This window comes from Pyrus communis, chromosome 9 (assembly GCF_041283825.1).
Source record: "Pyrus communis isolate YQ-2024b chromosome 9, ASM4128382v1, whole genome shotgun sequence".
Classification (NCBI taxonomy): domain Eukaryota; kingdom Viridiplantae; phylum Streptophyta; class Magnoliopsida; order Rosales; family Rosaceae; genus Pyrus; species Pyrus communis.
The window spans coordinates 7,038,068-7,061,008 of NC_142573.1; the positions used below are offsets into that span (position 1 = coordinate 7,038,068).

General features: G+C 37.0%; 3 protein-coding genes and 1 long non-coding RNA gene across 4 annotated transcripts; 1 reads left to right on the plus strand and 3 right to left on the minus strand.

Moving 5' to 3' along the window:
- Positions 1-3,165: 3,165 nt before the first annotated feature.
- LOC137739037 (uncharacterized) lies at positions 3,166-5,717 on the plus strand. Its single transcript, XM_068478510.2, has 5 exons — positions 3,166-3,416; positions 4,438-4,519; positions 5,024-5,185; positions 5,296-5,414; positions 5,513-5,717. Exons 1-4 carry the CDS (start codon positions 3,228-3,230, stop codon positions 5,361-5,363), a joined length of 501 nt encoding a protein of 166 aa, XP_068334611.2. The 5' UTR covers positions 3,166-3,227; the 3' UTR covers positions 5,364-5,414; positions 5,513-5,717.
- On the minus strand, positions 3,423-5,028 carry LOC148694146 (uncharacterized). Its single transcript, XR_015966824.1, has 2 exons — positions 4,653-5,028; positions 3,423-4,023 (listed from the first exon to the last, which is right to left on the minus strand). It is a non-coding gene; the product is annotated as an uncharacterized LOC148694146 (long non-coding RNA).
- A 1,547-nt stretch (positions 5,718-7,264) lies between the features above and the next one.
- LOC137739030 (F-box and associated interaction domains-containing protein) lies at positions 7,265-9,016 on the minus strand. The gene has a single exon (XM_068478503.2). It carries the CDS (start codon positions 8,933-8,935, stop codon positions 7,691-7,693), a length of 1,245 nt encoding a protein of 414 aa, XP_068334604.2. The 5' UTR covers positions 8,936-9,016; the 3' UTR covers positions 7,265-7,690.
- Positions 9,017-11,208: 2,192 nt separating this feature from the next.
- Positions 11,209-12,388, minus strand: LOC137740441 (uncharacterized). The gene has a single exon (XM_068480312.2). It carries the CDS (start codon positions 12,046-12,048, stop codon positions 11,632-11,634), a length of 417 nt encoding a protein of 138 aa, XP_068336413.1. The 5' UTR covers positions 12,049-12,388; the 3' UTR covers positions 11,209-11,631.
- Positions 12,389-22,941: the final 10,553 nt, after the last annotated feature.

The following is a 22,941-nucleotide window of genomic DNA, read 5'->3' on the forward strand; positions in this document are numbered from 1 at the left end:
CCAGGTGTCGACCAGCATAACTCGATTCGAAATCCTAGTGGACATTCCAGGTCGGGGTGTGTCAATTTGGTATTAAAGCCAATCCTTGGCAGGAAGTGTGCCGATGAGGACGTCAGGCCCTTAAAGGGGGTGGATTGTAATATCTCACATCGCCCAAGAGAGTGGATCATGTAAGCCTTATATGTATATTCCCATCTCTACCTAGCACGATGCCTTTGGGGAGCTCACTGGCTTCAGGCTCCATCAGAACTCCGAAATTAAGCGAGTTCACGCGAGAGCAATCCTAGGAGATGGGTGACCCACTGGGAAATTCTCTTGTGAGTTCCTAGAAACAAAACTGTGAGGGCATTATCGGGGCCCAAAGTGAACAATATCGTGCTACGGTGGAGTCGAGCCTAGGATATGGTGGGGGCCTGGGCCGGGATGTGACAATTTGGTATCAGAGCCAATCTTTGGCTGAAAGTGTGCCGACGAAGACATCGGGCCCTAAAGGGGGGTGGATTGTAACATCCCACATCGCCCATGGGAGTGGATCCTGTAAGCCTTATATATAGATACATATATATATATATATTCTCATCTCTACCTAGCACTAGGCTTTTTGGGAGCTCACTGCTTCGGGTTCCATTAAAACTCTGAAGTTAAGCGAGTTCGTGCGAGAGCAATCCTAGGATGGGTGACCCACTGGGAAGTTCTCGTGTGAGTTCCCAGAAACAAAACCGTGAGGGCGTGGTCGGGGTCCAAAGCAGACAAAATCGTACTACGGTGGGGGCCCAGACTGGGATGTGACAATACACATCCACCATTTCACTATAAGTTTCCATGGATTCATTGGAACTATATTGAAATAGTTAATATGCATGCCACCATTGTTAATTTGTGTGAAATGCCCTTTCATTTCTTAACAAGCTGAAGAAAGTTGAGGTTACACCAACTTCTTGTATAAACTCTTGTAAGGTTTCTTCTTTGACCACATTTTCACACGCCCGTCACATGTGACGAATTTTCAAGCCAAATACATGGGCAACAAAAATTAGGGTGACATGGAACACGTGTAGTGTTAAGCTTCACACGTGGGCTAACCTGCTTTGATACCATAAAAAATTTGAGATTCTACCATAAAACCAATTGGCAATATCCACATCAACAATTATTAGGCGGCACGTCTCTACAATTGATTCATAATTAAAGACTTATATTGAGATAGTGATACGTATCTAATCAATGATAATTTATAAAATGCAATTTGATTCCTCAAATAATCATAGTAATAGTTGATATCCATGTGAAAATTTTCTATACTTGGATTCGCGAAGTTGTTTTAGTTGATGCTAACAGTTGTATGTGGATACACCTTTATATATAAAGCCAACAACCCTTTTTGAGGTCACAGGCTTCATCAAAAAAATTTGGACAAAAATGCTCCCAAAACAAAAAATTTTAAAAGCAACTCAAAATAATGCAGGGGTATTTTCATTATTTTAATAGTGTTTTTTTAATAATTAATTCTTTTTTGTACAGTTTTTTTTAATTTTTTATTCTTTAATTAGTACCACACAATAGGCTAGCAATAATGTGATTCAATCAGTTGTTCATTAAATATTATTTTCTCTAATTTTAAACACGTTCAAAACATCTTAAGATGCGTGTAATGCTGGTTATAAAAAATGTCATTTGAACGCGCATAATAATATGATTAAATTAGTTGTCAAATGATTGGTTTTTTTTTTTTTTTTAAACAAACGATATTATCTACACTAAAAGGGAGATGGTGGGTTTAGCCTCATAATGAGCTAGCAATAAGTGATTCAATAAGTTGTTTATTAAATATTATTTTCTCTATTCTTAATGTAAATTCAATAGAATGTAGATGAAAATTTAAAGACTAATTTTATTATGTGAATTCAGCTACTTTGATTGGTTTGTAAGAGTTTTTTTTAGCATGATCTAAGATTATTCATTTACTTCAAATATTTGACTTTCCTTTTGTCAATTCACGCATATAAATATATTTAAAATGTTTAAGTAGTGCGTAGCACGCCGTGATTAAAAAAATATCTTTTGCACGCGCTTTAGTGTTTAGTAATTCAACAAAATATGAAAACTTTAGTTGGGAAAAAGGGATGAGGATCCAACGAAAAGACAAGAAAAAAATAGTGGTCGTGTAGATCTGGTTTCGTCAAAGTGGTTAAAATTGTGTGCTTCTTTCTCTGAACTCAATTTTTAGTTTTTGCCAAATTTTTCTGGACTCAGTTCGAATCATCGAGAATGAGGAGAGAAATAACTTAATGTAGCAATTTCATTTTCTTCTTTTACGTCTTGCACTTCAAAATTTATTCCAAGAAACAAGGATTCCTATTAAATAAAAGCAATCAATTGTTCATTAAAATATTATTTTCTCTATTTTTAAATACATTCAAAACATCTTAAGAGGCATGTAATGCCGGTTATAAAAAATGTCTTTCACACGCGTATAATAATGTGATTAAATTAGTTGTCAAATGATTGTTTTTTTTTTTTTTTTGAACAAACGATATTATCTAGGGTGAGCTTAGCCTCACAATAAACTAGCAATAATATAAATTCAATCAGTTGTTTATAACAATATTGTTTGAAAAGCTCTTTCGACTGATGAATACCATCGACTAGTACACACCAGTGATTCAAACCCTTAGCTATATAAAATATTCAAAACGGAAAAGGATCCTCTTCGGATCCTATTTGTGGAAATTCAGAGGATCAATTAATCGTGTCCGTTCAGCTACATCGTACGGTTAGAAATTATTTTAAAATTTTAATTTAAAATTAAATAAAAATAGTACCTAAAGAAAACTAGCCGTACAATATACGATGAATGGAAACGATTTATTGATCATCAGATCTCTACAAAAAGGATACAGAGAGGATCCTTGTCCATCCAAAACAAACATATAAAACGCTTGATGGGCCTTAAAAGTTAAAAATGATATGAAAGTGTGAAGATTTTCCGAACTTTATCTTGTGCTTGGAATTTTCACACAACATTTGTCTTTTATAATCTTTGGACGGGGATTGGGTCAATTGACAAATGACTTCCACCAAGGCTAACCTTGTGGACAGAAATGAACCCAAAATTGCGAATTATCCCCTTTATAATAATATAAAAATAATATTTAATTTTTTTTCATATTTTTGTTGTTCATCTGAAACCGATTCAATATTTTTTTTTCTTTTTTTTGGAAAACCAAATGGCCTCACTGCTCACGAAACCAACAGTGACAAGAGGAAGGGATGAAGTTTATGTTGCAGCAGTGCCTCTAAGAGCAACAAAGGGACCCGCCCAGCTGCTTACATCTGCTGCTTACTCTCTCAATCTCTGGAATTTGCAGCATTTCATGGTTATCATTAGACCCTCCCCACCACCACCTGATTGTCAGGTTCTCCTCCCTCCATTTGTCTATATAAGGTAGCTTAGCTAGTTCACTAATTATTCTTTTGGATTTTCTTAGGCAATTTAATTTACTTGGTTGATTTTTGTTTACTATAATTAACATTAAAATCTATTTCCTAACCTGTGTCCCAACTAGTACATAATCTCAGTTTGCCAAAAAGTCAACTCTCATGCAATTTCATTACCAAACTGACGCTTTATTTTTTAATTTTTTGTCAAACGATAGATTTCATTAAGTCGAATATAAATGTTTATATCATGAGCAAGAATATTAAACAACTACTCGGGAAATAACATGCCCAATCTATAGACTCTTCCATTCTTACTCACAAAAGAAGCCACAGATTGTGCTGCTCCATTACAACGTCGGGAAGCGTATGAGAACTCAACTAGCTCCAGTTGTTTCGTTAACTCCCACACATCAAGAAGGATACCTTCAATAGACAGAGCCCCTTCCTTCTTTGGCATGCCTATCAAACTTAAGACAATGACTGCACAATCACCCTTTTAAATCCCTCCTGATCCAGACACACCACCATCCGCAAACTGATATGCTTGATTCAAGAGTGCTTAAATCTTTGATATGAAATCACCTTGAAGCCCAATGGTGAATTGGTGTAACAAAAACGAAAAGGGTAAATTGAGATTAAATGTTAAATGCTGATTTTTTCTGTTTCAAATACCAAACTTTTTTATATTTAGATTTTAGTAGTAGTTGAGAAGATAAAGCATGCTACAAGAACAAAAACATGGTAAAAAATATAAATATGAAAAACGTTTTTTTCTTGAAATTAATTAAAGTAGTCTAACTCAAGTGAAAAGAAAAGTTAACTGCTATGGAAAAAATGTCTCCTAATTAGTACTTAATCTCCAACGCTAGTAAGGTGCAGTACAAAAGTTTTTGGGAAAATGTCTATTAACATAGCCCTGGTATCCATATTTTGTTACCTTTTCAATACAAAAGTTTGAAAATTTGAACTCTAAATTCGTCTAGTCTCTTTTTTCAGGCCTTAGTTTTCGATTTTCAACCTAAAGATCCTGAAAACATATATGCAGCCCTTGCAGTTCTATCCGGAAAAGCAATACCGGGTAAGCCTAACTAGCTGCATCATCTACTACATCTTTCATGTTGCTCAAGAAAGCATAGTTCATCGCTAATTGGCATATGCATTAGTAAGTTATTGAAAATAATTAAAATGCAAACATCAAGGTCGAAGAACACCTAAAATTAAAACTTGTGCACCTCAAACCGGGCCTTGGTCTTGTCTGTCCTGTCTGATATACCGCTTTGAAACACCGTTCCTTGGAATCCTTGATCTCATACCGCATAACTCTTTGACAGACTACGACACCCTGTTAGTTGTTTTTGATCCCTTAGTTTCTAGCTGTGAAACTTTGAACCTTAGTTAATTTGTATGGGTTGAATATATAATAGAGATACCATCGAATGTTGCTTATGAAATTAAAGAAGAAATTGTGACTGTACTGATATAATTATAACCCTGCAACATAATATTACAAATTTATCTTGGGTTCCATTTAAGTTTGTTTTTATTTCTTGGTATTTTAGACTAGCATGCATTTTTCTTTTAGGAGTTGTTCTTATGAGGAAGTCATCGAAACTGCCGAGAAGAAAATGCTGGTACGTTGGTTCTCCCAAAGGATCAGGTGCCATAGATATGGCACTTGAATTCAACAAACTGTGGGAAACTAAGCTGAGAGTTGGCCATCATGATTGTCGGAATTATACCAATGGTAACAATTTACATAGGATGTCAATATTCACTTAGGTATAATTTATTATCTTATTAGTAAAGATGTGCTTAGGAGGTTGATGTATTTATTTACTTTGAATTATTTTAAAGGCTTGGTCGAGTATCTGACCGATGAAGAACATATCTTGGAGCGTTTAGAAGGAAAACGGAGACATTGAATGGGTGGTGCACATATTATGGTGGCTAGCAAGGCCCAAACTCACTTCCAAGCAAGTTTGATTTTCACTGATGTTTGCAAGGCTATAAACGTGACAATATATCGTAGCCTAGAAAACTTATCTAAGTGATTTACCATTTCATTCTGCAGTTCGGGACTCTATTGATGTTGCGTAATCCCAAGAAGGAAATCATTCACTACTTATCTATCAAAAGTTTTGGCCGTTTTCAAGTGCAACTTTGCTCCCATATGCTTCCATATCGTCACCTCTTATACACTCTTTTTTGGAATTATTATTACACTGGTGAAGCCTGAATATGGTCACCAAGGAATAAAAAGAATTGTTATTTGGTCATGCTTCAAGTCCTCACTTTCACTAATCACTGTACACAAAAACAACTGACAACAACATAAAAGATACTCTTGTCACCAGTTTATCATGTGGTAAATTTTTAATAGACGAATGGTGTACGTTTTGAACCCATAACAAACATATGTTCCACGAATAATGCTACCATAACTATGTCATGGTTTCTAGAGAGGATCTCTCCAATAGTATAGTCATGAGGTTTGATTGAAGAGGACAAATTAAGAAAATTTAATTTGTTCCTTACTGTAAATAAGGTTGCAAGTAGATCTTCACATGTATGATAATATTGCCTATCACACACGCACACACATATTTTTTATACTTTTCTATATGTTTTATATGATTTTAAAACCTACATCATCACACATGCACTTTTGCTAGTGACCTACGACTAGATAGAGTAAAACCTAAAACAAAAAACGAACATGAGCACAACGAAAGCGGAATCTTAATCAAGATCCAAAAACAAGAACATACAATTTTCACGAACTTAAATAAGACAGATCAACAAACTCTAGAAAACTGATATCAAATAAGAGTGGATTAAACCCTGAATGAACGAACATAATACTAAACTACAAATAATATTTTATTAATCGAAGCAAAAGAGAACATTATAAATTTGCCAAAGCGACTAGATAACTAGTATGACTTTTTTTGTGACTAACTTGCTTCAAACAACAGTACAAACATCTATTTATACGAGAAAACGATAGCAAACCCAAACTTGACGAGCAAGACAAATAAATTTAACGAGCAAGGAATCCTAATCCCTGGCTTACAAGAAGAACAATAAAACTAACAATAATATTAAAACTAATTTTCCAACATAAAGCTCTAACTCTAAACTCTAGTTTCCAAACATCAATCTTAGGTAAACTATTAGGTGTCCAGATTTCAGCAAAGAAAAGGCAAATCAGGTTGCATTGAAAGTAAATTATTACTCGTGATCTTTACCTTGAGTGTGTTCTGAATCTCCTCAAGTTTACACCTCATAGCAAGAGCTTGTAGTAACGGTTAGTATTAGATTACTCGTGATCTTTACCTTGTTTTGCTTTCTTCTTTGCTGTTATTTCGACACCTGATAATAACTTGAGGCTGATGTCTGGAAACTAGAGACAGTAGTTACTAGTTAGAGCTTTATGAAGTAGGGCTTTAAGTTTCATCACTAAAGAATAAAATGATCAGTAACCATATTCTTTCGTTGTGATTTTAGTTGCTACGGGATGCATTTTGTTTGGGTAGAAAATTCGTTTAGTATCGCAGTTTGCTTGAGACATTTAGGAATATACTGCAGCCGTGACAAACCACAGGCCCAGATGCATTCTGAATTCACACATGATCATTTGAAACAAGTTAAGATGCAGGGATTCAAATGTCTTCCGTACGAAATTGAGTTCAACTCAAGGATGTAAAGACTGATGCTCGAATAATTGAATTGTAGTTCTGTAATCGTCGCACAGAATAGCTTCAGACTAGTTATGCTAATTTCTATGATGCATATGTAAATGTTATGTAAGTTAACCATATAATTATCAGAGTAAATGAAGAATTTCATGTTGGTTTCATTACATTTTTTTAGGACACAATTCTACAAACAATACAGAAACAAAGACATCTCAACACCCCGCCCCCCACGTTATGTAAGTTAACCATATAATGATCAGAGTAAATGAAGAGTTGGTTTTATTACATTTGTTTAGGACACAATTCTACAAACAATACAGAAACAAAGATATCTCAACCCCACGTTATGTAAGTTAACCATATAATGATCAGAGTAAATGAAGAATTTCATGTTGGTTTCATTACATTTGTTTAGGACACAATTCTACAAACAATACAGAAACAAAGACATCTCAACCACACCCACACCACCATCTCCCCCCCCCATCCCAAAAAAAACCAATTCCATCAAAGAACCTGCGCAAGAGCCACTGTCTTCTCATTGCCTGCCATCACATATTAACAAGAGTATGTATCGGATTGAGAGTGCCCTCGTGAACAACGGTTTGAAACCACTTAGGCATCCCCTGAAACAAAAGATCCTTAAACTTTCGACTACTTGGTTCATAAACAACTAGAGCTCTGCTTTTGTACTCCAACAAGATCTGGCCACTCCCCAAAACACACAAAACCCTAACATGTCTTCCTCTTTTAACAATCTTTGAAATCTTCCATGATCTATCAACATCTTGTTTCAATGTCTTTGGCACATAACTTCCAATGGTCAACTCTTTAACCCATGATTCCTTCACACCGTACTCCTGCATAACCCACATCTCCAATTTCCCATAACTGCAGTAAAAAAATGCAGCAAGACAACCTCTCACAACCAGCACATGATAATTCCACCTGCTCATCAATCCATCACCTTCCGGTTTCGGTACCTCCCTGAACTGCTCGTCTCCCAAGTCAAAAGAAATGAGCTTTCGACCCGGGTGGTAACCCTTTCTCCAAGTAACCCAATGAAGCCTTCCATTGACCAAGACCTGAGCTGGCCAGTGATGAAGGTAGTGAGATGTTCTTCCTAAACTTCTCCAATCAGAAGTTCCAAGAGTGAAAACTTGAACTTCTGATTGTGGCCGATACACACGAAACCGGCTCCATGATTCCCGTCTACTATAGTACACTATCTTAACTACCTTGTACTCCTTAGTAATCGGATGAAACCCGAATCCGTAAATCACTTCTTGATTAGGAAATCGAACTGATTTAGGCAGCTCTCTATGATCCCTAGTGAACGGATTATATATGCATATTGCATCATTGTACAACGAATCAGATAAGCACAGCAAACCATCACATGATCCTACCACATCAAACTCAGGCATCGAACCACAGAAAGGAGGGTGAATTTTTTTCACTAGCATTGTCTCCTTTTCACCATGGTGAAAAGGGTAATCTACAAAGTAAATATGGTTTCTGATGGGGTAATCACAGTGAAAAATCAGGCACAGATTGTTGAGATCAGCTGTGTTGGAGTTATGCAAAGCATCGAAAATTCGAAGATGTTGGTCTTGTGCTAAATTTTTCCATGCTCTGCATACATACCTGAATTTTACCAGAGATGAAAAGGGCAGCCTTGATGTTACCTCAGTGATGATTTCATGTGGTAAATTTTCCAAGCCAATTACTGATTGATCTTCTCTTTGGTGGCTCCTCCTCCTTTTGCTCTGCTGCAATCCAGAGTCTGAGTCCATGACCAAAGGATGAAGTATTTGTTCCAAGAGAGATGATTTTCTTTCGGATGAATTTTCATGGCATGAAATACAAGGATTTGGTGACACGGAAACCACAAGGGAATAGCGGTGTGTGGGATCCACAGTTGAATAATGCACTAGGAGGAAAGTTGGGTTCTTAGCCTCACCGTTGGCTTTGAAATGTGAGGCTATGATTTGTTGGAGAAAATTCAAACTTGATGAGTCTCTAGTTTGTGTTGATGTTGATCGAGGAACAAGAAAGTCTTCGTATAACAACCAATTGGACATTGTTGAGTGTTTGTCACTACTTTGGAGGCTATTGGTGTAGTTTTGTTTTTGGTACCTTCTAAAGGTAGAATACGAGAGATTTTTCAGTGTAATACAAGTACATAAACTGTATGTCATTGTATTATATAATTAGGGGGACACTTAAAAAAAAAAATTCTCTCAACTTGTATAATAGCTTATAGAGTACCGCACTATATTCATGGCATGTTGAAACATCCATCACAAAACACCTCAGTTGGTGTAGCTTTTTTGAAAATACATAAAAGCACCTTTTACTTTCACTATATTAAAACACACATTTGAAAATTGTATTTGGCCTTTCGAGTTTAGTTTTATCTAGTGGGGGTGGTTTGGCTTTTAAGTCTACTTTTTAAGAAGAAATGGCCATTAAGATGCTCACAAGTTGAATTTATTGCAAATTTCTCTCACAAAAGAAAATGGGAAGTTTAAATTTTGTCCCTCCACTCCTTTTTTTCACCTTTTGCTCTCCTGTCTCTATTCATTCATTGAATTATCCTTTAGTTTATTCAATTTAATAGTCATAAAAACAGATTCGTGTAGAAGGTGAAAATAGCGGTGCAAAAATTGCATCTCATAATTTTCGGCCTAAACACAATAATTCGAGCCCAAACCACTTTTGTGACCCCTCAGCAGTCCAATCATTAAGGGCCAATCCAAACAGCCCAAGATACAGTTAAAACCAAAAAAGTAACAAAAGAATCCACTTAAGCATTTTTATGACTTTTTCCCAACACCAATTGAATTTACCATCAACATAAAATCTAACGTAGGAACTGCTTTTATAATAACTAAAACAGCTTTTATAGATTGTTTGGAGCCAAATTTCTTAGAAGAAATACCTCAACAGGTTTTTGTTCACTGTAATTCACACGCTTGTCGAATCACTAGCTCTACATCTTATGCGTGAGTGAAGGGCAACTAACATAGCATGCAAGTGGGTTAAATGCACTCCCCTCGTAAGTGGCCTCTTATCACAGTGGTGAAGAGAAGTGTTGTTCTTGCACCACGACATGAGTTTGAATTATGTCGTCTCTCTAATCTAACATTCATTCTAATAAATCTATCGTTTGACAAAAAAAAAAAAAAAAAAAAAAAGAAAAAACCACCTCCCCTCCATGCTTCACACGGAGTGTGGGGAGTGAAGACTTTAGTAGTCCGCTAACAAAGAACTTGATAACGAATCTCCGTCCGTGGGCTTGTTTCATATCCCTATATGCACAACTTGAGATGGATACGTGTGTCTAACTCGAATTTTATTCTCTCACAAGTGTTTATGATCATGTTTGACAAAAAAAGTTAAAAATATTTACGAAAAAGACACTTGAAGTGCTTCCTAGAAGCAGCATCATATGTGTGTTTCTTCCAAAAAAAAACCCTTGCATTTTTAATATAAATTTTAATGTGCTTTTAATAGTAGTTCCAAAAATAAGTAGTTTCAAACAGATGTCCCAATTGCAAGTAAGTTCTCTTTAGTCTTCAATGTCCCGATTCCATGTAAGTTTGCAAGGGAAATATATTGTTGATGAGGATGAATTATTGGATTACTAATACAAGTTAGAGGTAGAACCAACCAAACCCCTTGGTGGGGGTGGGTGCAACAGCTCACCAGCTCCAGCTGAGACATTGGCCACCACATTTTTTTGGGTTAAAACTTAAATTAATGAAAAAAAAAATTTAAAAATTTTAAGTTTTAACGATAAAAATAAAATAAAAGGTAAAATTAATAGTAACATGTTTGACTTTTTAGTATAAAAATATAATTTTTCATTAAAATAATTAGTACCGCTGGTTTTTCGTTAAAACTCCCTTAATTCATTCCTTTTTATCAAATTAAACAACATTTTCATCAAATTAAACAAGCATTTTGTTAGTTCTCAAACCTTTCTCGCAAAAATCAAACGTAAATGATTTGAAGTTATTCAGAATTCAAAATCCCATCCTCTGAACAAATGTATGGAAATTAATACCTGAAATTAGAAAGTTAATTATGATTCAAGTTTACACAATAGTTGTACAGATAAATACAAATACAATGATGAATACAACAATCTGTAAGATACATGCTGGCATCTACAAGAACCTCAGAAGAAAATCAACAAAAACAAAACCCAACAACCCAATTCTCCTCAAATCAAAGAACACAATTAGCCTCAAAGCCGAGCCAAATAATTTGTAAACCGAGGGCGAAAACGATAACAAATCAATCAGAAATGTTCAGCAAGTAATGAATTTGACATATCTTCCACAATGTATTAGCTAAAATTATCTGCTAAAGCTGCAATCTTTGGGAGCTCTGCTAAAGCTGCAATCTTTGGGAGCTCCATCATTACAGCTTCCGAAAAACCAACTAAAGCGATGAATCGAATTGGACTGGAATCCGAAAACTCTCAGAAAAGGCCGAACATGACGGAGAAGCCGAGGACGATGAGCCAAACCATGTGAACCAAAAGCAGAGCTTGAGCAGAGTGGGGGGCGGAGCCGCCGCTACCCACCTCACAAAACCCTAATTTCTCCACCTTGACACCAGCGCATTGGGCATCTTGGCACCCACACCAGTACGTCACGCCGTCCACGCCGCAGACCGGGTCGGGACGGAAGCAATTGACGGGGCACAAGGGGGCTGACCGGGTCGATCGGCCGCAGGCGTCCGCGGGCTCGGATTCAGAGGGCAATCTGATGATGGTGGGTTCGGATACGGATTCTGGTTCTGATCGGACGGCGGGGAAGGAGCAGAGGACGATGAAGAAGGCGAAGAGAAATAGGGAAAAAATAGAAATTAGGGATTTGGGGAATTGGGTATCCATAATTGGAGGTAAATATTTGATCTTTGAGAAAAGAAAAGCAAAAACTTAGAAATGCAGCCCTCTCCGGAAGCCCTGAACCTCCCCCAAATTCAAAGAAAGAAAGGTCCAAGCTGTTTCCCCAAATTCAAGCAATCCTCGATCTTTTTCCCCAAATCGAAAGAGGGTATCTTGGGGCTTTTCTTCGAATTCGACTTCACGTTTGGAATCGAATGTCAAATCGCCTTACAGTTTTTTTTTTTTTTGGGGTGTTCGAATGGAATTGGAGAAAAATGTGAGAAACTGATGAAACCCTAATTTTGTGGTTGAAGAAAGAAAGAAATGGAAGGAAAAGAAATTATTACCGAAAAAATAAAAAGGAGAAGGAGACAAGACACTTGGTTGACGCGGTAATTATTCTCTAGAAGGATCGGAAAAGTAGTTTGGAATTCGGACGGTGAACGTTGGAAACCTAGATGGCAACCTGTCAGCCGTTGATCTTGCCAGCCGTTGATTTGTTATTGTTCACCTACTTTGCTCTGTGTGTTTTAGTTCAAACAAATTTTTTAATTTTTTTTTAATTAAGACAAATATGTTTAATTGAGAACTAGGTTTTGGCACCTTTTGATGGGAGGAAATCCTCTTTCCTCCTATTTACTCCCCACGCGTTTCTTTTTATTTGTTGTATGGTGCATATAAAGGTTGTTGAACAAATTGATAAGAACGACGACACAATCTAAGAATTTTTCCTTACTTCATTGATAGCTCTAAGACTTTCAAAATAGTTGTCAAGTTTGTTACGACCTCTAGATCAACTTAAGGAGCCACTCATGGCTGGCGTGTTAGAAGGAAGACGATAAATGGTGGTGTGAACATGAATGGAAAAGCTAGGGAAAGATTGTTGGACAAAAGCGATAAAAATAAAATGAAGCTCATTAAATATGTGGCACAACTTCAAACCATCAAATTTTCATTGAATGGTCTAGATTAAAAAAAAGAGGAGATGAGAGAGGAGAGAATTCAAGTCCCTTTTGATGATGAGACCAAAAAATCAAAAGTAAAAAGTAAGGCTTAACTTACTTTCCTACATTTTCATATAGATAACATCGTATTTATTCAATAAATTGGAAAATAATTTGTTGCATAACAAACTATATACTTGGATACTTTTTTTCTTAACTTATACGGATTTGTTTTCAATCTAATCATCATCCTAATCAATATTGGATATTCTTACCTTCTTTTTTTGCTGAGTTGGATTTTCTAAGCAGATCACGATCCTATCTAGCATTTTTCTATTTTCGTGATTTAAATGTTTTGAATATCTCATATATTGTTTGTTTGTTTGTTAGCAATCAAACAACTTGATGTCCACAGATTATTCACACCATCACATAACATTATTAGTCCACGTATTAATAATGTTAATAGTCTCATTCATAACTTTTGTTGCGGTACGGTCGTTTGTCCAAAAATAGATAAGAAAGGATATAACTAGTTTTAACTTTATATATCCTAATTAGACTTGGTATTAAGAGTCCACTTTTGATTATGAGACCACTCCAGCCATACCTAGCACAAAATTGAGAAAAGAAAAAAGAAAAATTAACCTTTGCCCAATAAAAATAAAAAATGTTTATGACTTGCATTTTAATTTGTATAACTTGGTCAAATGGTTTAATTAGGTGATACCTACTTTCCCTAATAGGATTGGAAAAAGAAAAGCCCCTAAGTTGTATATACAGTATCCATTGACCAAATGCATATAATTTGATAAATTCAAGAGAGAATGAATATGTGCAGCCTTAACACCCCCTACCATAATAACCCTAATCCTCTTACTAACATTAAGTCTAGTACTAATCGTTTTAGTGAGTTTAGTGCTGTTGAGATTGAGGTCTCTGAAATCCTGCTTCGTATGACCAAACTCATCTCTGCATCCAATCAGAAGATGGTGCGGGACCTTCGTCATCATCAGACGGCTAAGGTTGGTGTCAAAAAGCTTGATCGGGTAGATTTGGACAATGTACCTGATCTCAACATGCCTGTTTCTCTAGAGGAGGATTAATCAGCTGCCGTTGATCACTACACAAAAATCTCGTGCTATGTCAATTTGGGGTTTTGAGTAGATGATGATGGGCCAATGTACTTTATGTATGACAAATAATTATTGGATAAATAAAATTGTTTTATGTGTGTTTAATGTACCTACTCTCCCCTTTTGATCATATTCCACTTGTGTATGTGAATGTTTGATGAATACTGCACACAGTCTATCCATCACAACCCTGATTCAAATTGATTTAGAAGAAATTTGGATATTGCAACAAAATAAAATGCAAAAAGTTTGTAATGTGGGACTCTAGTTCCATGGTACGTGTATTGGATCTGACTTGAAAGGTTAAATATGCAAGAGTTCTGCTGAATTGCGTTAAGTATGGACTAAGTGATGCAACCCGGCTCAGACCATGACGATTAAACTAGTTCTTTTATCGAAACATTGAGTATATCTATTAATTTAATCATGTTTAGATTGCGTAATTTCTTGAAGAATAAATATTGATGGTCGTTAAAGGAGAACCTAAACAATAAGTTCAGGTCATGAAACCAGATTTTGAGGTCAACCAAAAGAAGTGGTTTTGTGCCATATATATAAGGAATTAACCTAGCTACAATAGCAAACTAATCCCTAATACATGATTATATATTACAAGTTTGTGCGAAGCTGGTTATATTGAGTCATGTTTCAGTATACTATAGTGTCACAAAACTGCGTTAATCATGTATGGTTGATTTTTTAATCTCTAAATGGTATGTCCAACGTCAACGCATTTGTTAAAAACAAACGAATTGACCAATACCATATGCATTATAATGGCTAACAAATACAGACAAACAAGGAGTGATCTTTAACTAGCTTTAAGAATGTAGAAAAAGGTATGTAGGCTAAAAAATATATTTGTTATTGATACGTGAATGTGGAAAAATGGAAGAGAATGCTTTTTTTCTCATTGTGTTTCTCTACAAGATTACAAGGATATATATACATGATACAAGTGTGTAGGTAGGACAAAGTAGCCGTCCTAGTGTGTAGGTAGGACAAGGTAGGACGGCTGTAGAGGACAAGGTAGCCGTCCTAGTGTGTAGGTAGGACAAGGTAGTACGGCTGTAGGACGGCTAGTGTGTAGGTAGGACAAGGTAGGACGGCTGTAGGACGGCTTATTCTTCCAATAATAATATTATATACAATTACACAAGGACTCCAACCATATTCCTTATTTGTCTAACACTCCCCCTCAAGTTGGAGAGTGGATGTCAAGAACTCCCAACTTGCGTAACATACCCGAAAACTTTTCTTTCCCAAGAGGTTTGGTAAACAAGTCTGCCAACTGTTGTGCCGTACCCACATGCTTGGTCTCTATTATGCCATCTACAATCTTATCTCGTATAAAGTGACAATCCATCTCAATGTGACGAGTTCGTTCATGAAAAACAGGATTGGCAGCTATATGTAACGCTACTTGATTATCACAAAATAAAATGGAAGGACCATCCAAAGGAATGTTCAAATCCTTCAACAAAAAAACGAAGCCAAACTATCTCGCAACAAGCACCTGCCATGGCCCTATATTCCGCCTCTGCTGAAGAGAGCGAAACGGTTTTTTGTCGTTTCCTCCGCCAAGAAATCAAAGAACCGCCCAAGAATACACAATACCCAGTAGTCGAACGGCGAGTGATAGGGCAACCTGCCCAATCAGAATCACAAAACGCAGTTAACTTGGTCTGGTTGTCAGAACGAAATAATAAACCTTGACCTGAAGTAGCCTTCAAATAACGAACAATACGAAGCGCAACATCCATATGAGATATCCTTGGCTCGTGCATAAAACGGCTTAGAACATGCACAGAATAGGTGATATCCGGCCGAGTGATAGTGAAATATATTAACCGACCTACTAATCGTCGATACTTTTCAGGATCCTTGAGAAGTTCTCCTTTATCAGATAATTTTGTGTCATCCATAGGAAAAGCAATGGGTCGTGCTCCCAAAAAACCATAGTCCTTGAGAATCTCTAATGCATACTTGCGTTGAGAAATATAAATCCCTTGTTTGGAACGAGAAACCTCAATACCCAAACAATATTTTAAATCACCAAGGTCTTTTATCCGAAAATGATCACGGAGAAAAGACTTCAGAGAATTAATGGCACTAGCATCATTGCCTGTAATCACAATATCATCCACATAAATGAGCAAAGCTGTGAAAGAAATACCAGACTTTTTAGTGAATAATGAATAGTCAGCTTTGGATTGTTGAAAACCGGCAGAAATGATGGCACTAGTGAATTTGGCAAACCATTGGCGAGAAGCATGCTTAAGACCATAAAGTGACTTGTGAAGGCGACACACAAGATTCTCCCCCTGTCGCCTAAGACCAGGAGGAGGAGACATATAGATTTCTTCATGTAAGTCACCATGTAAGAAAGCATTATTAACATCAAGCTGATGAAGAGACCAAGACTGACTAGCAGCAAGAGCAAGAAGACAACGCACCGTAATCAGCTTAGCAGTAGGAGAAAAAGTGTCATGATAATCAATACCTTCAGCCTGAGTGAAGCCTTTAGCAACCAAACGAGCTTTGTAGCGGTCAATAGAGCCGTCGGAATTGTGCTTGAGTTTGTACACCCACTTACAACCAATGGGAATTTTGCCAGGGGGCAAGGAAGTTAAAGTCCAAGTACCATTAGCATGTAAAGCTTGAAGCTCCTCAGTCATAGCACGTTGCCAATTGGGGTCAGTGGCAGCCTCGGCAAAGGAGGAAGGCTCCACAGTCCGACTGACAGAGTTAATGTAAGAAAAATGCCTGGGAGAGTAACGGTGATAAGAGAGAAAATTACAAAGTGGATATCGCGTACCTTGTGTAGAACCGGGTTGCGAAGTCGAAGATGGGTGGGATGGCAGAATCACCTGCGAGCAAACGTAGTCTTTTAAATAGGATGGAGGTTTATGGGCACGGGAAGAGGTGCGGGGAAGGGGAGGATTGGTAGGTAGTGGGGGGGTAGGGATGTCCGTGGGTAAAAGGGTGAAAGGTGGAGGAGGGTGAGGCGTCGGGGCAGGAAGGGGTGGGTTATATGTAAAGTCCAGAGGGGGTGGGATGGGTAGGGTAGGCGAAGAGGATGGGATAGGAGGGTGAGAAACGGCATAAGGGAAAGTAGTTTCGTGAAAGATGACATCTCGACTAGTGAAAATGCGGTGATTGTCGAGATCGTAAAGGGTATAGGCCTTTTGTCCATGAGGATAACCGAGAAAAATGCAACGATGAGCCTGAGGGGAAAATTTGGTGGTGGGAGTGACAGAGGTGGCATATGCCAGACAACCAAAGACGCGGAAGTGGTCATAAGATGGGGTTTTCGAAAAGAGAACCTCAAATGGGGATTTATGATGGAGAAGACGGGTAGGGAGACGATTGATGAGATAAGTAGCGGTAAGAACACATTCCCCCCAAAACTTGATAGGAAGATGAGATTGAAAACGAAGGGCGCGAGCGGTTTCAAGAAGATGATGATGTTTTCTTTCAACAACGCCATTTTGTTGGGGGGTATAAACACAAGAAGTTTGTAAAAGCACCCCATGATCAGAGAAAAAACTACGAAGAGATAAAAATTCACCACCATTGTCAGTACGAATGCATTGGATGGTAGTGCGGAATTGGGTAGTGACATAAGCAAAAAAATCCTTAATTAATTGTTGAGTGTCGGATTTATGTTTCATGAGGAAGACCCACGTAAAGCGAGAAAAATCATCCACAATGGTTAAGAACTAATGAGCACCAGAAAGAGAAGATTGACGATTCGGGCCCCAAATATCACAATGAATTAAAGCAAAAGGGAAAGTTGATGAAATTGAACTCAAAAGAAAAGGTTGACGAGTTTGTTTTGCCAACGAACAAACATCACAAATATGACTAGAATCAAAAGTAAAATTAAGAGAGCTAGATGCTAAAGCTTGCAAACGAGTGGAGGAGGGGTGACCAAGACGCCTATGCCAGAGGGAGGAGGGGATGGTAATGATGTTGCAGAGAGGTTGACGGGTGGGCAGAGAAGAGGTAAGGGCCACAAGGTAATACAGATTGCCACGTCGCTTACCCACACCAATCATCGCCTTCGAAACCAAGTCCTGCAAAACACACCAAGAAGGAAAGAAGGTTATGGAACACGATAATCCATCTGTAAGTTTACCAACCGATAAAAAGTCCACTCGGAAATTAGGGACACATAAAACATCCTTCAAAGTAACTGATGAATTTAAAGGAAGAGTGCCGGTAAAAGTAATGGGAGCGGAAGCACCACTAGGCAAAGAAACAGGCGGCAAATGTGAAGGAGAACGATTAACCAAACATGAAACGGAAGAAGTAATATGATCCGTAGCACCACTGTCAAGAATCCATTGACCATGACGAGAGGTGACAGGTAACAAACCTTGGGCAAAATCAGTAGTGAGCACGGCATTGGCTTGAGGAGGGGTGGTGGTGTCACGTAGAGCAGCTAGAACACGGGAGTGCTGCTCGGCAGAGAGGTCAGGCATGGCAAGCTGCAAGTCATGCAAAGTGGGCTGGGCCCCGTGCACTTGGTGGGTCGCTGGAGTAGAAGAGGAGGCGGGGGCCTGGGTGCCTTGCACGTGATGGGCCTGGGTGAAATTATGGGGCCGGGAAGCAGAAAACCGTGGCTGCGGGAAGAACTGGAAGCAGTGGCACGGCGCGGTGGTCGCCACGGTTGGCCATGGAGGGGATGGCCAACGGGATAGCCATGAAGTTTATGGCAGGTGTCTCGGGTATGATAATCAAAATTGCAGTAGGTGCAGTGGAGGGGAGGACGAGCAGAGGAGGGACGGGACGGGCCACGAACAGCCATGGTAGCAGGTTGATCGACAGAGCGGAGGACGCCCAGGGAGCGTTGTTTTTCAGCTTGAGACACCGAGGAACAGGCCTGACGAATAGTGGGAAGGGGATTCATTAAAAGAATCTGGTCACGAACAGCAGCAAATGATTCGTTGAGGCCCATTAAAAATTGCATGAGTTGTTGACGGTCATGCTTGGCGGTGCAAGAGCACGTGCAGCCATCATTATAAGAAGTAAGCTCATCCCAGAGAGCTTTCAGGCGAGTAAAATAGGCAGAGATAGAAGAAGAACCTTGAGAAATTGTAGCAAGTTCCCGGTTGAGTTGGAAGATACGTGGAGCATTACTCTGAGAGAAGCGTTCGCGAAGATCATCCCATACAGCTTGGACAGAGGCGTAAAAAAGCACAGATTCTTGAAGGTCAGGTTCCAAGGAATGCAGAAGCCAAGAGAGAATCATGTCATTGCAACGACGCCAAGCTGCGTGAGCATCAGGGTCGTCGGAGGAAGAAGGTTCTTGGATATCGCCAGTGATGAAACCAAGTTTATTCTTGGTACTCAAGGAAAGCTGCATGCCACGGGCCCAGGATGTGTAGTTATCACCATTCAACTTCTTGGATACAAGGACAAGATTCGGGTGGTCGGAATGATGAAGGGAAAAAACACCATCGGAAGAAGAAGAGTCAGCCATGGGAACGGCAGAGAAAGCTGCCGAAAAAAAATTAGGGCTAGGGTTATAAACCTGCTCTGATACCATGTAGAAAAAGGTATGTAGGCTAAAAAATATATTTGTTATTGATACGTGAATGTGGAAAAATGGAAGAGAATGCTTTTTTTCTCATTGTGTTTCTATACAAGATTACAATGATATATATACATGATACAAGTGTGTAGGTAGGACAAGGTAGCCGTCCTAGTGTGTAGGTAGGACAAGGTAGGACGGCTGTAGGACGGCTAGTGTGTAGGTAGGACAAGGTAGGACGGCTGTAGGACGGCTTATTCTTCCAATAATAATATTATATACAATTACACAAAGACTCCAACCATATTCCTTATTTGTCTAACAAAGAAGTCAGTATAATTTTTTTGCCCAGATTGTTTCAATTTTTTAATTTTTTAATTTGCAGATGCTATCACTATAACTCTTATAAACATAGTTGCTGAGTGTGCATGAAAGGTGAGCAATTGAGTATTATACCTGCCGACCTAAATAGTGAATACAAAAAAAAATTATATTTTTGTGAACAAAAAAAAATTATGTTTTATGTCCATGATCGAAAGATTTTCTTCCTCTAAGTTTGACCATCAAAGTGGAAGTATGAGTATGAACTTCATCTAGAACTAATTAGAGCATCCCAATGAAGGGCTCTATATGAGGCTAGAAAAGTGGTAGATGTAGCCCAATTTAGAGCTTCAAGGAATCTTTGGGGTCCTAAAAAAGAATCTCTCTCAATAAAGGGTTATATATCTTTCAGGCTCTATATGGGGCTCTATATTTTATTATGTAGTAATTTGATTACGCGGTAAATTTATTATTGTCTTACCTTCTCTAAACTTGATTATTGGTCGTGTCATCGCTTATGCACCGTTATAGGTTCTCTTATTTCAATCTCATTCATTGGTTTGTTTCTATGAAATCAAACAAGATAAGATTTCGTTTCATAACAATAATTGGTTTTGATTATCTTATCTCAATCTCATATGTTGGTTTGTATCTATGAAATCAGACAAGATAAAATTTCATTTCATAACAACTATTGGTTTATTTCTCTGATTGACACATTCTCCGAAATCAATCAAGATTTTCATTTCATAACAATCATTGGATTTGATTATCTTATCACAATTTAGTTATATTATTTGGTTAATTTTCGGTTTAGGTCTCTAAACTACCAATGTTAAATTTCATCTTTTTATTTATTTATTTATTTTTATGAATTTTTCATTGTAGAAAATTAAACACGAAGCACAACATTTTTTTCTAATCAACAACACAAAAAATAGTCGTTGTTTGTATATTTTTTCTTAATCAAACAAACAGTTGAAAATAAACTCTTAAAATCCTAAACTGTTGAAAAATAAATCCTTAAAATCATGTTTTGGAATTAAAAATGGGGCTCACCCATTTCTAAACTAAAAGAACAAAAACCAAGACTGGGGCCTCAATTTGGTGTGGTCCCCCTACTTTTTGGGGCTAGATGTAGCATAACTTCTTGCTACCTGAGAATTGAAGTTGCTAGCCCTTGTGGTGGATGTAGTCCCATTTTTCGGCCCATTGAGGATGATATTTTTCATTAGAGCTACAAATGTGGTAGCCTCAAGATTGGGGATATCTATCTATTTGCAGGCCATGATAGGGTTAGCAGCCAGACCATACATTTGTGTAAGGCAATTTACATGAACTGGATGAACATTGACATTAATCGAGCCTTTGACACCTTGGAATTGGTCACTGATCAGTTGCAAATTCCATTATAGGAGCTGGCATTTTTAATTATAACTTTAACATAATTGGAGATCATAATATGATTCCGCACTAGTGATTCTAGTGTGTTTCTACAAAAACAAATAGAAATTAATTGAAAAAGACCTAATAAAGTCGTTTCCGTTTCTGTTTAAGTCAATATATCAAGTGTGATTGATACTTTTAAGGGCTTGTGAACATTAGTTCTTGAAAAAAATTGAAATTTAAAACAAATTTAGTGTTAGATTACATATTGATTTTAATTCTTTGAAGAGTACTTTTATTAAAATTCATATTATTTTTTTTGTTATTTAATGTCTCCACATTAAAATTTTGATTTTATTAATATGCACATTTTAGTTCTTCCAATTATAAATAAATCTAAATGAGAAAACATTCAAAGAAATTAGTGACACATAAGAAGAATATGTAAATGTATAAGTGTACAAAAATAGTTGTACTGAAATATATTATAATGAATTAGTATATCAAAATGTTTGTACTAAAATATGCTTATAATGAGTTAGTGTACTTAAATATTTGTACCGAAATATATTATAAGGAATTAGTGTAGACATAAAAAAAGAAAAATCATGAAATTACAAACGAAAGAAGAAAAGACATGCAATATAAATGTTGGCATTTAAATAGAGCATTATCATACAATATTTAGTCAATCAAGTTGAAGTTTTGTAGCACCAATGGACTAAACTCAATTTTAGATCTTGTACAACCATTATGGGGTGGCCCAGTAGTTGGAGATAGATTTCAGGTATGTATATTCCATACAACACGTCCTAATAAGTTCGATTTTTTTGCGTTGGTGAATTGCACGATGTGGCCAAAAGAGGCTGAAATGCCTCTGTGAGTGTTCCTGACCTCCATAATGGTTGACTAATGTGGCGAAGCCACGAGCTAGTCTTTTTTATTTATTTATTTTTTATTGTTAATATATATATATATATATATATATATATATATATATATATATATATAAAGATCTTGTACCAGGCACTAATATAAACTTCATTTTGTTTAAGAATTAAAACCTAATTTTGTATTAATTTTATTTTTATTACAAGGTTTTTTACATTTTAGTAATTTGTTCATAATTATAGAATTTTGTGAAACAAAACTAATTGAAGCATGCAGGTTCATGAACTTCCATCACTATGGACCTAATTAATCACTTTTCCAGTACTCAAGCACTAACTTGTTGATTATGTTTCTTTTCCTAAAAGAAGCAGCTAGCTAAAAAAACATAAAAAGAATATGTGAACAAACCAGCCTGGTTTTGTTTCTTTCTTGAAGGTATAGCCCTAATAACTGTGGGTTGTATAAAAATAAGATAAAAAAAAAAGCCGTGGGTAGTATAGCTAGTTAAAAGACAAGTAAATGGCAATCATGTCCAAGATCACAACGATTAAACTATCCATTATAGAAACAGTAATGTTTTCTTGCTAAATTGTTGGACTATATCACCACTGTAATGTAGATAATATCGTTTATTAATAAAAAAAATTGTTGGACCATAACATATATAGTTTTGTTGTGACAA